This window comes from Epinephelus lanceolatus, chromosome 3, assembly GCF_041903045.1.
Source record: "Epinephelus lanceolatus isolate andai-2023 chromosome 3, ASM4190304v1, whole genome shotgun sequence".
Lineage (NCBI taxonomy): Eukaryota > Metazoa > Chordata > Actinopteri > Perciformes > Serranidae > Epinephelus > Epinephelus lanceolatus.
The window spans coordinates 40,164,814-40,180,904 of NC_135736.1; the positions used below are offsets into that span (position 1 = coordinate 40,164,814).

The window sequence follows — 16,091 nt, forward strand, 5'->3', positions numbered from 1 at the left end:
ACAATACTTAACCCTTGGCAACCTGGAGCAACATCACTTTTCTTGTGCTGCTTTCAGACGCCTTTCACAAGTATTTAAACCTTTGAACGAGGAGCAAAGTGCTGAGATTTCTTTAAAAAACATGGGAAAAAAGGCAATAAGCAACTTGATTTGAGACTTTATAGAAAATTATTTAAATATATTATTATTGGGTGGAGACACTGAGGGTGCATGGAGTCAGCAGGGAAGCATCACTTTGACCCACAGATTTATCCTTCGTCAAAGCCATGAATACCACAAACCTAGTCAGGAGCCGGGGATGCCATTATTCATCGTGACTGAAGTGCTGTTCAAGATTTTTTTTCTTTTTAAATCAGGGCTTAGAGAGGGCGACTGAGCTCATTGTAGACCAGTCAGGATGTTGATACAGTCTCACGATGTGGGTGTCTCTCGGGACTCCACATGGTGTCAAGCACAAGGTTAGATAAATGCTACAGGACAAGACAGCCGACCTTGTACCTCAGGGAGAATGGCAGGTGGGAGGACGAGGAGGGGAGGGGAGGGGAGGGAGGGGGAAGAGGGGGGAGTCGGTGTTTGGTAGATAAGAACAGGACATGGGCATGCTCACACTGTGCTCGTTGATCTGTGAGACCCTGTCACTGCCAGGGAGGCTCTAATCTCATCTCTGCTGGCAGTGAAAGGGTGTTCGTAAGAGGAGGGATGACACAACATTATAAACCAGTTCAGGAGTACGAAACACTACACGTCCTTCACTGAACATTCGGTGACTGCGAGTCAGTACTACGATGATGGTCATGCAGCCTAAATCAACTCTTGTTGGGTAAGACACAGAAATGTTAGATTAAAAACCCTCTAACTCAAGAACAGCAAGATTCGGGATCTTGACCCTTGGTGTCAGAAAAATGATTACAATTTTTTGGGAGGGTAACTCAGTGACAATTTCTTCATGCACTTTTCTAACACACACAAACACTACACACACAAAAACACACTCCAGGCATTCCCCTTTACTCACGTAGGCAAACTGTGATCCTGATTGTTGCTATTTGGAGGAAATGGCGATATACAGGATTAAACTGGGCAGTTTCCTGCATATGTTGATGAGTGAGGGAACTGGCTGACAGATCCTGACTGTTAATACAGCATGATCTCTTCACACAGATACTTACAACACTGCTGTCCTTCTTGCCTTTATGCGAGGAGGCCACAACAGCCAGATACTGGATGACCTTCTTGGTGTTCTCCGTCTTCCCAGCACCGGACTCTCCACTAGAGAGGGGAAAAGAGAGAAGGGGATTAAAAGATGCAGAGGGGAGATACTAAGAGAGAACAAGAAGATAAGCGGCCCTGACAGCTACTCTGTTCACAGTTCAATAACCCAGTTTAATTGAATGGAAATCATGTGCAGCAGAGATAACTGCACCAAAGTTTGACTCAAAGCACAATGTTATTGTTGAGTCTGCCCAAGACTGTTTCACCAACCGTCACGTTCATAATCCAAATTTATTAAAAACGATATTATTCTTATTTTAAATTAAGCCTCTCTACTTATTTTAAAGCTTTAAAGGAAACGTTTGAAACAAGGGGGCAAACAGCAAGTCTGGCTGTTTTTCTAAGAAGATTTTTAGTGGCATTTCTTAGATAGAAAACATGGGGAGGGACCTTAACCATTAGACAAGAGACAGGCAGGTTTCCAGTTTTTTATGCTAAGCTAACAGGCTGCTCTTCTAATCTAAAAGCACATCCACACTAAAAGCTTTTCATTTTAAAACTAAGTTTAAAATGACAAAAAAACTCTGCACCCTTTCAAAATCCATCCCCATCCATCTGAAAACACACATCACAACTATTCATGTACACTGGGCATGTGTGTGCTGATGTAAACAGCCTGCAGATTGTCTGCTCTGTGGTGGGTTGCATTGGTACAGAAAATATGACAAAGATGAAAAAGTGAGTGAGACCAGTGAGTTATTTGGTTGTACCGATGATGAGGTGGAACTGTTACTGAAAGTACAATGAACGTAATGCTGCTTTCACGCTACGAGCGACACAGCAACTGACTACTACTCATTTTCAATGGAAGCTGGTGACATGAAGCTACAAACTGACGCCCGACACTTGTCGGTGCTGATGGGTGTGACACACTACAAACTAAAGTTGAGCTGGCCTCAACTTTTTTCAGTGCTCCAATGACGCGGTGAGGCGTCAACCAGATATTTTATGTCCAAATACAAACTTTAGATGACGTTCATATGAGGTGCTCTCTGGCATGTGGCAGACACACACAACCCCGTGGTGACGCAACAACGTTAACCAGTGCTGGCACCTTGGCAAAAATGTCGCTGGGCACACTGTTGCTTTAAATGTAGTGTTAATGCAGCATAAGTTGTTAAAGGTGGTGGGAAACAGGTTGGGAGTCATTACAAAGCAAATTTGGTGACATATTAGAGCTGTCCCTGGAGCATTATCCATCACCAGAAAGCCATGGCAGTAGGAAAGCAGTACCCGCACAAGAAGGATGAAAGCACAAAAGGTATAGACCACATGTTGTGACTGATAAGACCCAATTGTGATGCAAATATGTCTGCATCTTCGTTTAAAAAGCTTCTTCCTGTCCAGACTAAAATGCAACCCTGGAGTTTTTTTATACTGAAACAGGGTCAGCTGCATTTTCAAAAAGTCTTCATTTTTCCCAAACACCAAAGTAGTGTTGACACTAGCTGTATATGTGGCAATAACTCTGCTTTTTTAAAACAAACTGTATCAGTGTGGATGTAGCCTAAATCTCTGCAAGAATGCAAATAAGTCTATCTCATAAGATGTTGATTTATTCCTTGAAATAAATGGCTGCATGTGAGCAGCACAGAACGGCCTGATGCTTCATGGCCACAAAAAAGTGTGTATATACATAGCTGGAAGAAACCACTTATGAGACCTACAAAATGATTAGGAGTCTCATGATAGATAGTCTCAAACTAGTCATAAACCTAAAAGTAAAGAGCGCACAGCCTTTAAAAAGACATTTTATAAGTCAAACCTTTTCAAACAGATGCAAGAGCATATTCTTTCCAGAAAATGATCCCGCATACTTAGAGAGACAATGTTGAATGATACCAGAGCCATCAGCCAGCAGACGCATCCTCAGACATGGGTCCATAAAAGGCATGGGATGCTCCCTGTGTTAGGGCTTGGCAGCCCTGAGTGGAATCTAATTACTCTGTCCTGTTCAGGTTTGGTGAGGACATACGACACCCAGGCTCCTACTGTCAGCAGCTCTTAGCGCAGAGTAAATTCTGATGGGAGTTTTTTTCTCCAGATGCTCCATCAAACTGTCTCCTCCTGCACATCCTGCTTACCATCAGTACAGGCTTCAGTGACAATCATAAGATTATTTGACAGGATTGAGTGGATTAGATCATATTTCATTCATGATTTTGTGAAACTGTAGCCTTTTTGCTTGGAAAAATACTGAATATATTTCTATACTTACAACTTCTCTGCTAAAGAAATTATGAATAAAACTTGTAATGAGATCTGAGGAGGCAATACTTTATCTTTAAGGTTTAGACAAGGTTGAGAACAACAGTTAAGGACAACACGAACTCTATAAAGGAAATCCCAGCAGTCTAGAGAGCTCATTTAAAGGGTAAGCTGGGTAGTTTTCAACCTGTACCCTTTCTCTCAATGATTTTGTGTCTAAGTGACGACTGGGAACAACAATTTTTGAAACTGACTGCTCCAGCCAGCAGCAGCTGCAATGAAACCACTTGGGGCATGCTTGCACCATCAATTTCCACCCACTAAAAGTGCTTGTTTTTGCCACCAACAGGCTTATATTATTATTTTTAGTGTCCGACAACATTACGGAAAGCATCTCTACAAAAATAAACATTTTTATTAAAGAGTAAGATCCTTTTTTGTTTAACCAAGAACAGCTTCAAAATCACCATCTCCAAACCCACCAGACTCCATTTAAAAAAACAGAAATTTTACCACCTTAAAACACACTTCATTTAATGTCCAAAGAAACAAAATAAAACTCAGAAAAATATCTTGGCTCGTCTTTCCACTGTTCCAACAATCACTGACTCTTGTTTGGTTGAAATAAAGCCTTAATTCACCCAGTTAGATGTGAAAACATACTGGCTCTATACACACTAAAATTACTGTTTATTACAATGGAGTCTGGTAGGTGTGGCAATGGCAATTTTGGGGCTGTTTCTTGCTGCACAAAAATTATCTTACTGTCTCATTGAAAGGTCTATCACTGTAGGGATCCTGTCCATAATGTTGTCTGACACTCATCATAACAATCTGAGCCTGTCAGTGGCAAAAACACTTTTGGTGGACATAAATTAATGGTCAGAGGTTACATTGCTGGCAGTTTCATCGCTGGCTGATGGAGCGGTCTCACTCAGTCCTGCACCAGTTTCAAAAACTGTTGTTCCCATTAGACACCACAACATGGGAAAATAGGGTCCAAGCTAAAAAAAAATACCAAACTTACCCTTTAAGGGGATTCCTCTATTAATACATATGATGCATTCATGTCCTCAGCAGGGTCAGAAAAGGCTGTAAATCTGCACTCTATAGGAACATCCTGCTACTTTATGGCCACTGTGTCCATTCTATCAGTCCAGTCGTTCACACACACACAATGAATATCAGACCAAGGAAACTGGTGACCCTGCTCAGATGAAATGTCAACATCTCCAGAATGGATTTAGCAGGCTCCCAGCTATTTCCCATGACAGATTGCTACTGTGTGGAGGAATCTGAGGAATATAATCACTACTAGAATTACCAGGATGCACACTGTAGAAACCTCTGTAAAAGCTAATGTAATATGAAAAAAAACTGTTGAATTGTCTCTGTCTATACAGCAGCATGTCATCATTAAAAGCAAACAGGGAATCCCGTAAATTATAATTACACACATCTTCCATGACAGCATTTTAACAAATACCTATAAACTTCACCACTAGACTTCATCCTATAAGGATGAGAGGCGTATATGATGGATTGCTGTTAAAACAATACTGTCAAAGACCATGCTGTGCAATTAAACCCATGTGTCAACACACATGTAGGAGGAGAATGTCATACATGACATTCCATGTATCAGACCAGAAACATTTCTCCCATATATGGCTCCAGAGACCTGCTGAGGCCGAGACCAGCTGTAGCTCAAAGTGAAATCTTAAAGGGACTGTTTCCACACAGGAGGCAGAGTTTGTAATCAGCTCTACTTTATCATATCTCCTCCAGTTTATCACTTTAAATGTGTTTTAATAAAGCTCTGTGTAAGTTTTTGCCTGTTAAGATCAAACAGTTAATCTTCATGCTCACCAGAACATTGAGCAATTACCCTGCTGCGCACAGACAGGGGTAAATACTGCCAAACTTTCCAGAGCTTCCCTCCGATAAAGACAGCCTGATAGTTGAGGAAATGGTCTGATGAGATCAAAGAATTTACAGCCTCCTTGCGGGGGGAGAGTCTTTCCTTTCATTTTCTTTACTGGGACCACTGGGTGCTGAGCAGCAGAGGTGCTACTGTATGTTAAAGGGACAGTTCACCCCTAAATTAAATATATATATTTCTACTCTCACTTGCGGTGCTATTTATCAATGTTTTGGTGTGGGTTGCTGAGTTTTGGAGATATTGGCTATAGAGATGTCAGCAATGTCTCTTTACAGAAATCATGACCTGGTTGCTTAAGATGATCCACAGACCTTACTGTGAGCAGTTTCATGTTGGAACTATTTTCTTTCCACTAAACTACACCCACCAGCCGGATCACCGTGCAGAAGGTAGCGTGTATACTCATGAAGGAGGAGCTGTAACGTTAGCTAGCTCAGTGGTGCTAGATGAGCTCGCAGTAGATGCACCCTTATTTTTGCACGTTGATATGGTTGGTGGGTGTAGTTCGGTAGAAAGAAAATAGTTCCTACATGAAACATAAATGTATATTTCTGAGCTTTGAGCACCACAAGCCGAGCGCCATCTAGTTTCATTATATTGGAGAGAAGAAAGACATCTCTACCACCAATATCTCAACTACTTTGGGGTGAACTTCCCCTTTAACCTGCAGCAGCTGCTTGATACTAATCAGTAAAGTTAAATGACTATAGTAGACTAAAAAAAAACTACACTGCAGGTCCATTTAGGGTGTACTGTCACTACTTTTTGATTGAGTGCATAAAGGACCTCCCGCTCCAAAGTCATCCATCTGATGTCGTCAGCATGCAGTACATTTTAGTGGAAGGCGACAGAGATAAACATAGAGCACATGTCGGTGAGATTTACAGTATGTAAGAGTGGAAAGTAAAGAGCGACCTTTAAATAGTTCCTGGAAAGAAAATAAATACACGAAATGTGATTTGTGAATGATGACCCAGACATACATATTATATTTAAAGATTATTTTTTTCTGGCTTTTGCCTTAAGGACATATTATTAATCTGATGGGGGGGAGAGACAGGATGGCATGCAGCAAGGGCTGAATCTATTGAATCTCTATTGAACCTACTGCGCCACTTAAGTGGGAAAGGAAAACACTTTTAATTGGTTACTTAACTATTTTTCTATAAATTAATGTAAAGTTCTGGTCAGTCCAAAGATTTAACTGATAATGCCAGACAAAAGGACATTGCTTGTCCCTAGATGACCAATGGATGTCAAAGTGCTCAATAATGAGTTTGAAGAAAAATAAATAAACAAAATGGAGCCCAAACATTTGGAGAGCTAATCTTGTTCTCCCATCAGCACGCAGGCCATGCCTCCTGACCTGAGAGGAGAGAGGAGAGTGAGGCTATATCCCTGTGGGAGTGCTGCGTACTCATCCAGTTTGGCTCCATTTAAATACAACACAATCCACTGCAACATGATTTCACAATCTAAAGCACCCTGCATCCAGCCAGCAAAATCTTCAAACATTATCACAGTTATATTATAAATAATTTCCTTGCAGGTTGAGGCTGGGTGCTGCTGGCAGACCAGAGATGTATCTCCTTTGTTTAACTCTGTGTTTACACAAGCATTATGTAACCGTTCCTTCACACAGACACACAGATACACATGCAGCCTTTCTTCTAGCTATGATGTGATGTCTGGGACAAAAGGTTAAAGAGGGTCTTTAATGCTCATTTTCAGGTTCATATTTGTATTATGGGCTTCTATTGGAATATGTTTACATGCTATAATGGACAAAAAAACTCTTATTTTTCTCATACTGTCTGTGCTAGAACACCTGTATACACCATCTGCCTGTCTCTTTAAGGCCTCCTCCCAAAAAAGCCCAGTCTGCTCTTATTGGTCAACGTTTACAGGTCTTCGGTATCTCAAAGTTTTTGCATCATTATAGAGTGCTGCAGGAATGAGTCCTATAACCTGGAAATGAGTTAGCATGTTAGCTCTCCCGGTTCCCTCGTCTCAAACTCAATGGTTTTTTTGAATGGGTTTTCGGTTAGATACCTGAAATAAGGTCTGTGATTAACAAGAGCTTTAGTAACACTTTTACGCTTTGTTCTACGACATAAAATATGGCAGTAAGTATCCCACTTGTAAATTATAAAGCCTTTAGGTGTCTTAAAAAAGGCAGTTGCTAACAAGTGGCTACTTCTGGCACAACAGTGGTTTGCCACAGAGCTTATTTCTTCCAATAATCCAAAATCCAATTGAAAAATCCCACAGGCTTTTTGACGAGGGAACCAGGGTGACGCTAACTCCTGGGTTGGCCTACCAAAAAACATCCTCCCTGGAGCACTCTATGACAGCCAAGGAATGACTGTATTGGAGAATAGTGACCCTTTCTGCCTTGAAAAATTCCAAATAAAATCTTAACTAGCGGACATGCTCCAGCGGGAGTATGATCTGAAATTTAAGGGGGGGGGGATTAACAACAACATCTGCAACTAAGATGACATGTTTCCCTGATGTTAGCATGTGGCTACATGTAGCAGTGTATGTAATGTAAACACTTGCAGTAGCGTGCCTAGAGCAGAGTACCATATAAAGAAATGCGGTCACACTATGATGTCATACTGAAGCCAGAGTAGACAGTAGACAGGAACAGAAAGTATTCAGAACTGTGGGAAACTGTAGGATTTTTCTCACAGGGGTTACTTCTACATAGGTCTATCTCATGATGTGAAACTTTGGCCAAGTTTAATTTGAACATCCTTCTTTGAAACACTATATGAGACATAAAATACAGACAAGCATTATTATCCCTTTAAGGAAAGACAACAAAAGTGAGTTTGGAGGTGAGAAAATTTTACTTACGTGCAGAGAATGGACTGGTCCTCGCGATCTGCAGAAACAAAGAAAGTTTACAGTGTTAGTCAAATTGTGGGACTCATTCACAAACATAACAGTGAGTATCCAGATCACTTATAAAGGCACCAAAATAACGTGGTAAACCAAAGGAATCTGCAAAAACCAACATACAAATATGTTGTTTTTATTATGAATTAAAAGCACGTGGACTTCTTCCCCTACGTTTGGCTCGAGGATATGTGTACAGTCATGCACAATAGCTCAGGACACTACTGTACATACCACATGTGAAACCACAAGCCATTCTCAAGGAATGGCGATCAATCTACTGTTAAACTTACGACACCGGCTGGGACTCAGTTCAAGACTTCGAGAAGGCTGTGTGATTTGCGAAGGCTCCCCTGTGCCTAAAGAAACATGTAACTCCCACAAAGACTTAGATTTTCAACCATGAAAATCAACTCTGAATGTGCTGAGCAATGAGTCATTGTACTGTCTCCAAAAATGCTCCTGGGAGAATACAGAGAGTCCATGTAAGGCTATTTTGTAACTGTAACCTTTAATACAAGCCACTCCTGGGGGAGTACAGGGAGTACTGATGACAGAAAAGATAAGTTTGCTGTCAGTTTTCCACATGAAACCTCTTAGTAAATGACACCTGAATGCTTTACTGCAAAAATGACCAGCTGTGGGGAGAAAAAGACACAACACGGAGCATTCACCAACAATTCTTCATCTTCATACAGTGAAGAACATCATTCATGTGCAGCGTCATCATTTCCATCCTGTGATTTATGACCTTGTGTTACAGTGTGCAGCCTGCCTTGAACTGTAAAATAGCACGGATGCCGTTTCTCCGTTTGGCCTCGACTTTGGCTGCTGTTCCATTCCTTACGTACACACACAAAATGCAGCCTGTTCCCTCTCTGCACTTCCTAATTAAGGCAGAAGGAGAGAGGGAGAGGTAGAGGTGGCCAGAGTCGTGAGCTTTTGTAAGACATCCAAAAACAACACTCAGTCGTGCACCAGAGACTCAGAGAGACGGGACTCTGCAAAAATATTGAGAATATTTTTGTGACACTGATTTGTTCATGTTAGGTAAAACCCCAAAATCTGATTACATGTGAGCGTCAATGACTTTGCACCTGTGAGGAGCACAGAGGAGAAACACATCAGTCATCTGCTGCAGGGAGCCTTCAAGGGGACAGCAAACTCCCTGAGGGAATTTCACATTTTTATCCCCTGGACATCAAAGACTGAGGCATAATTTCGGAGGAATGGGATCTCAGCCAAGACTGCAGGAAGAATGTCTCAAAGCTTCAGCGAGTTATCTGGATTTGCTTTAGTTATGCACAACTTCCACTCTAACATGTGAACTGCTCATTCTATAGTGCTCGGTGTAGACATCCTGCATCAGTAGTCCCTACTTCATGGGAATTCCCACTAATGCGTCAACAGTAACAACTCCCTGCCAGCCAGTGTTATACAATAAAGGCTCAAAGGGGTTACAGCTGTGTAGATTTAGTCTTAACCTTTTGATAGTCGAGGACTCTTGTGTATAAAGGCTTATTGAAAGCATTTATACTAAGACCATCCTAAAGCTTGGCAGCTCTTCTTAACTGGATGCGATGTGAACAAGCAACAGAAAGAACATCAGGTTATTTTAGTGTCTCCCAATGAAGATGACCTAACCTGCTTCATGTTCCAGTGAAAAGGCTGAGTGACGTGTTGCTTGTTTGAAAAACATCTCGCCCTGGCTCCATCTCAGCAAAGCTTCTCGCATCTCCAACCTATTTTCAGAGTAATGGCTAGCTGTTGCTTAGGCTAGCTCAGAGCTCGATATGCTCCCTGAATGTTGTTGTTGCTCATAGGCGTTTCTAGCCCATTTTTGCACCCCTAAAACTTGAGAGATTTTTTTTTTTTTTTTAACTGTATGTCCTTTTTTAACAAGTTAGAAAAGTGTCAAAGCCATACAGTACTTGGTTGAAACATAATATTTTAACAACAAAAATACAGCATGTCAGCGGGAGGGGTACCGAGAGTCATCGTCTTCGGCTTTCGGAATAACCTTTATTATGGCAAAAGACGAACAGCACAGTGCAAGACATGCGGCATAAACATCTCGGACAGCCAGGCGACAACTTCAAACTTTGGTCGTCATTTGAAGAGCCATTCTGCCCAGTAAGTGCTTGTCAGTTAGCTAATATTATCTGGTTAGTCGGTAGTTAGCTAACGTTAGCTTGATACGATACGGGGGTGGGGTGGAGTGGGTGGGTCGGTTTGGTGGAACTTGTTTTTTAATTTATTTGCTAACATTAACCCCAGAAAACGTGAGCGAACGTTTTGACCGGTTCATCACAAGACCGGCTGTACGTTTTATGAACGAGCAACACAGGGTTAAATGAGCTAAATGGCTGATTTTGGCCTCTGCCTTGGTTAGTGTGTGTGTGTGTGTGTGTGTGTGCGTACGCATGGGGGTCGTCCCTGCAAAGTAACCATTGCAGCGATGAAGCCAATATTTACTGACAGTTACTTATATCTTGTTTTTTCACTTTATTAAGATCAGATTCTGCAGGTAAAATTACAATAATAAGGTGACTTGACTTGGACTTGACTTGACCTATTACAGGACTTAACTTGACTTGACATAACCTGTGACTTGACTTGACTTGACTTGACTTGACTTGCCCAAGAAAAAATGACTTGGGACTTACTTGAGACTTGAAGGTTAAGACTTGAGACTTACTTGAGACTTGCACATGTGTGACTTGGTCCCATCTCTGACTTCTACCACTCAATACCAACACATTATTATCATTACCAGTCCTCATTTTTGCTGCATTTAATCGTAGGTCACTGTTTATGTTGTTAGGTAGGAGTTAGCTGACGTTTTTTCTAGCTAGGAAACGTTACAGGTGGTCAGTACCACTGTCCTCTGTTTGAATTGGAATGAGAGAAGCTAGCTGTTGTGTCATGTGCATGTGTTAATATTAAAGCCAAGGTGCTACTGACTAGCTAACTGACTGGATGCCCTATTGTGTGTGTGTGTGTGTGTGTGTGTGTGTGTGTGTGTGTGTGTGTGTGTGTGCAGACAGACAGACAGCCTCATCATGGATATAAGATTGTTTTTTTCGAAAAAAAGAGCCAGGTTCAGGTAAGAGTGCAAGATCAAATGGTCTGTCTATCTAGAATGATGTTGTAAGTTGGATCAATGTATCAGTTTATCTCTTATTAGATATAAAACGCATTGTTTGGTTATTTGCCTTTTGGTTGACAGTACAAAGAGAGAGAGAGGAGCAGAGAGAGGACTTTATTTATTAGTATTCTTATTAGTATTTTTGGTACTCACTATAGGGGGCTGGTTTACTCCAGAAACATACATACTGTTTATGTGTATGCTGAGGAGCTGCTGTATCAAAATGAGTTGTCTTCCCCCAGAAATTAGGGTTACGATATGTTTCTTTTATGATTCCACTCCATTCCTCTTTTGCTGTGGCTCAGCATTTAAATAACCTTTATTAGATTTGATGGTTTAGACACAGACTTTCCCATAAAGTGTTTGCTTTTCTTTCACAAATGTGGGAATGAAATTGCGTTAAAATGTACAAAACAGTGAAATTTATCTTGCCTGGCCGGGCAGCTCTCTGGGTGAAAACCTAAACCTCTGATCCTAGAATCACCCCTGCTGTCACTCGTAGTATATCTGGATGCTTTTTTCAAGTTCCATCCATTCGCTGTATGTTAGGAAGAGGTGCTACAGTTTTTGGATATACATAAGTCTTTATCATGCTTCAAGATTCAACAGCAAGCCAGTAACTAAGCCAGCACAGTCGCCTTAAGAAAATGTTGGCATTGTACAATTCTGCAAACCACGGATACATTACACTTGTATCATATAAACATTTCTATGGTGACGTAGTGTGAGCTGACTTTGTCATGTGGTGATGGGATCATGGATGGTCTGACAAACATCAAACATCAGAACTAGCTGTTTTTAAGCGAGTCGTCGCAGCAGTTCCAGCAGCTTTTTCACCAAACGTGTGTGTTTTTTAGTGCCCAGTCACTGTTTATTGCAGTGGCAATAATGCTTCAAAAAGCACTTGTTTTTTACCAAGGCATTGCTGCATTTCGGTCAGGATATTGACATGGAAAACAGTTGTTTTTTAGTGAGTCTTTGCTATGTTTTCAGCAGTTTTTTAACCACCAAACATGAGTGTTTTTGGAGACCTGTCACACCATTTCCAGCCGGGATGGTGCCATGAAAAAAGGCTGTTTTTTGTTGGGACATCCTGGCGTTTTCTGCTGAGATAATGCCACATGAGAGGAGGAGCGCACACCAGGTTTGGAGAGGTGCTGACCGTTGACAAAAATATACAAACTTGAAAAAAGATGTCAGGTGCACACTCTAAGACTCGATGCAAAAATGTTTTCTTTTATTCAAGTACCAACGTTTCGACTAGACCGTCTTCATCAGGGTATTGATATCAGGGTATCAATACCCTGGTGAACTTGAATTTTTGCATCAAGTCTTAGATTGTGCGCCTGACACTTTTTTTTTTAAGTTTGTATATTTTCGTCAATGGTCAGCACCTCTCAAAACCTGGTGTGCGCGCCTCCTCTCTTCACATGTGGCATCATCTCAGCAGAAAACGCCAGGATGTCCCAACAAAAAACAACCTTTTTTCATGGCACCATCCCGGCTGGAAATGGTGTGACAGGTCTCCAAAAACACTCATGTTTGGTGGTTAAAAAGCTGCTGAAAACATAGTAAAGACTCACTAAAAAACAACTGCTTTACACGTCAATATCCTGGCCGAAACGCAGCAATGCCTTGGTAAAAAAACAAGTGCTTTTCGAAGCGTTTCGACTAGACCGTCTTCATCAGGGTATTTATACCCTGATGAAGACGGTCTAGTCGAAACGTTTTTTTCAAGAGATGATGCCACATAACACAACTACTTAAAGCCAAAACATGATCTTTTCTTAAGCATAACCAAGCAGATTCTGTGCCTAAACCTCTCCACACATTAACCGAAGTGTTGTTGAAACATAAGGAAATGTGAACTTTAACATTACACTACATAATAACGTAAATATGCAACGTATCTGGGGTTTGCAGAAAAGCCAACATTTATTGTGACTGAGTTGAGGGACCACATCTAGGTCCTCCTGACTGTGACTATGTCTGGATTAAATAAAAGAGGTGACTTCTTTTTAAGTCAGATATCCCAGGCTTTGAAACAACTCGTCTAAAGAGGTTACTATGTTATAATCTCTGACATATTTTAAGTCACATCTTAAGTCATGTTGAAAGATTCACTTTCATGAGACTGTTTTTATTAAGGGTGCAGTATGTAATTCTGGAGAAAGATGGTTGTTTGTAAAGTCTGAAGCCCAGGTTGTTGAAGACCGACACTTGTGGTTGGTGGTTCAGTCCAACTACCAGCCCAAGGTCATTGGTTTTTGACGACCTGGACATGGGACTCAATAATCAACTATCTCTCTCCAGAACTACATACTGAACCTTCAAATGTTTATTACCTCCCTTTCATAGCTTGCCATTATCTTGACTTTTGTATTTATGAACTGCCAATGCTATCATTGCTTTTGCTGCTGACTTTGTCTTTGTTGTGGAAAAGAAGCAGCTTAAAGATATGTTTTAGATGTTTAAACCAAATGGGTGGTCCACAGTCTGAAACATTAACTGTCATTTCATATATCACAAGCCTGAGCAAACGTCTGATTTGTTTAGTCTGAAATAAATGCAGCAAATCAAAACACACTCTTTTTTTTATGTGCACATAGTGTTGTGGGTGGTAACAAACATGTGATTCTCCCATCATCTCAAAATGGTCTTGGAGCTGCAGCTGCATGGGTTCTTCTGCAGGGATGAGCTAAGGAGGCGTTATCCAAACACCCACACAAACACCAATCAATCCTGCCCCTTCTTGTTTACTTGTCACACTATATTTACACACCACAGCAGTACTGGTATTTCCTGTGTATTGACCTGCTTGAATTTGAAATCCTTCAATATATACGTATTAATGACAGTTACATTGTCAAAGTAAGAAACAGCAGTAAGCAAATTTTGGCTTTTATGCTGTGATTTACTGCTCTTCATCTACACCAAACCAGGCTATTTATCAGCTTCAACTTCCTTTTGATACTGTACAGTGCATCTTGTGTGATTTAAAATGTGTTTTGGATGCTGACAAAACAAAACTCATGATGCTTTTCACATGGGCTCTGAGTCTATATCTCATTACAAATATCTTGAAATTATAACCGATGATTGTCTGTCTTTTAAACCTCACATTCAACAACCGGTGAACAAATCTGAAGTTAAAATTGTGGGTTTTTTTCAGAGACATCTCAGAGCTTTTTCTTCGAGGCAAAAAGGAGCCTTATTGCTGGCACCTTAATGTCTGTGCTGGACTATGGGCATGTTTCATACATGCATGTATTTTCACAGTGCCCACACACGCTGGATACTGTCTATCATGGAGCACTGAGATTTATTACAAATCTCAAATCCTTTACTCGCCGTTGTTCTCTTTCTGCTCAGGTAGGATGATCTGCCTTGTCCACCTGCAGCCCTAACTATTGGTACATTCTTATTTGTAAAGCTATGTGTTCTACCTTCTCCTTTAGGGATCTACATCCTACAAAAAAGTATGGGAAGTTACTGTCTTTACTCCCAAGACTTATTCTTGCTAAATGTTCCTACAGTCCACACTGATCTGAGGAAAAGGGCGAAAATGTATGCTGCTTCGTCGGCTTGGAATAAGTTGCAAACTTATTTCTTAAGGGGCTGGTCTCGTTGGACGCATTTAAAGTGTTTCTAAATTACTTGGAAGTGGTCACATCTGTCTGTGATGTTTTTTGGTATATCATAATTTCTATGAGCTGTTCTTTTCATTTAATTCTAAATTGTTTGTGTTTGTTTTTTGTCTGAAGTGTGTTATTTGTGCTGATGCTTGTCTTGGTAATGGTACTCTTGAAGAGGATATTTTTAATCTCCATGAGTCTTTCCTCCCACTTAAATAAAGGTAAGATAAAATAAAATAAAAGATAAAGCACTGATCCACATTATCAAAGACTCAAAAGGGATTAGGATATTCACCAGGATAATACCAAAATAATTTAGCAAACTGAACAGGATCGTAACAGTCTGTCTGTCCACAGATTGGATATTGTTGCAGCTGTATTTCTTTCACTTCCTCTTTTCGCATGATCAATCATTTCTGGGAGCTTTCAGACTCAGATATAATAAGTATCAATTCCCTTAAAATATAGAGACAATGAGTCTAAGAGACCACATAAGAAATGAAACTTGACGCTCAAAAGTTAGCTTTTATACTGTATCTGAATGCACTTGCTTAGCTTGTGAGTGCTTGTACATTCATATGAGGATAAAATGCCAAAGCTATATCATGAGCTATATTGATGTAGAATATTGAAGACGGGAGCTTGAGCTTGGGTCAACTCCTCCATATCATCCTGACTGAGTGACTTAAATGACTGAGCAGTTACATCAGGCAGAGAGATTGAATCATATGGTTTCGGAAGATTTCGGATAATCCCACTTTCTTTGGAGCTCTCTAAACAATTACTTCCTAACTTTGCACTAAGTCCTGTCCAAACATCCTGTTTCATTGGAAACTCATCAAACCAAAGCAGAGAGTAAGTACGATCTCAAACCCATTTAATGGGAACTTTAAACTCTCCTCTCTCGCACCAGAAAAAAAATCTGTGGTATTCATTCTGACCAAAAGAGAAAAAAAAAACCCACAGAAGATGTGAATGAGGA

At 40.7% G+C, this 16,091-nt stretch overlaps 1 protein-coding gene across 2 annotated transcripts in view; it reads right to left on the reverse strand.

The window, feature by feature from the left end:
* The window catches only part of myh11a (myosin, heavy chain 11a, smooth muscle), a 43,302-nt gene that overhangs the window by 20,225 nt on the left and 6,986 nt on the right, over window positions 1–16,091 (reverse strand). Inside the window, exons 4-6 of one of the 2 annotated variants that reach the window (XM_033624030.2) lie at window positions 8,285–8,312; window positions 1,170–1,269; window positions 1,016–1,042 (exon numbers count right to left, since the gene is read on the reverse strand). In XM_033624030.2, coding sequence (XP_033479921.2) covers window positions 1,016–1,042; window positions 1,170–1,269; window positions 8,285–8,312 — 155 coding nt within the window. The remainder of the gene's footprint in view (window positions 1–1,015; window positions 1,043–1,169; window positions 1,270–8,284; window positions 8,313–16,091) is intronic. The other variant, XM_078166367.1, reaches the window with a different exon arrangement.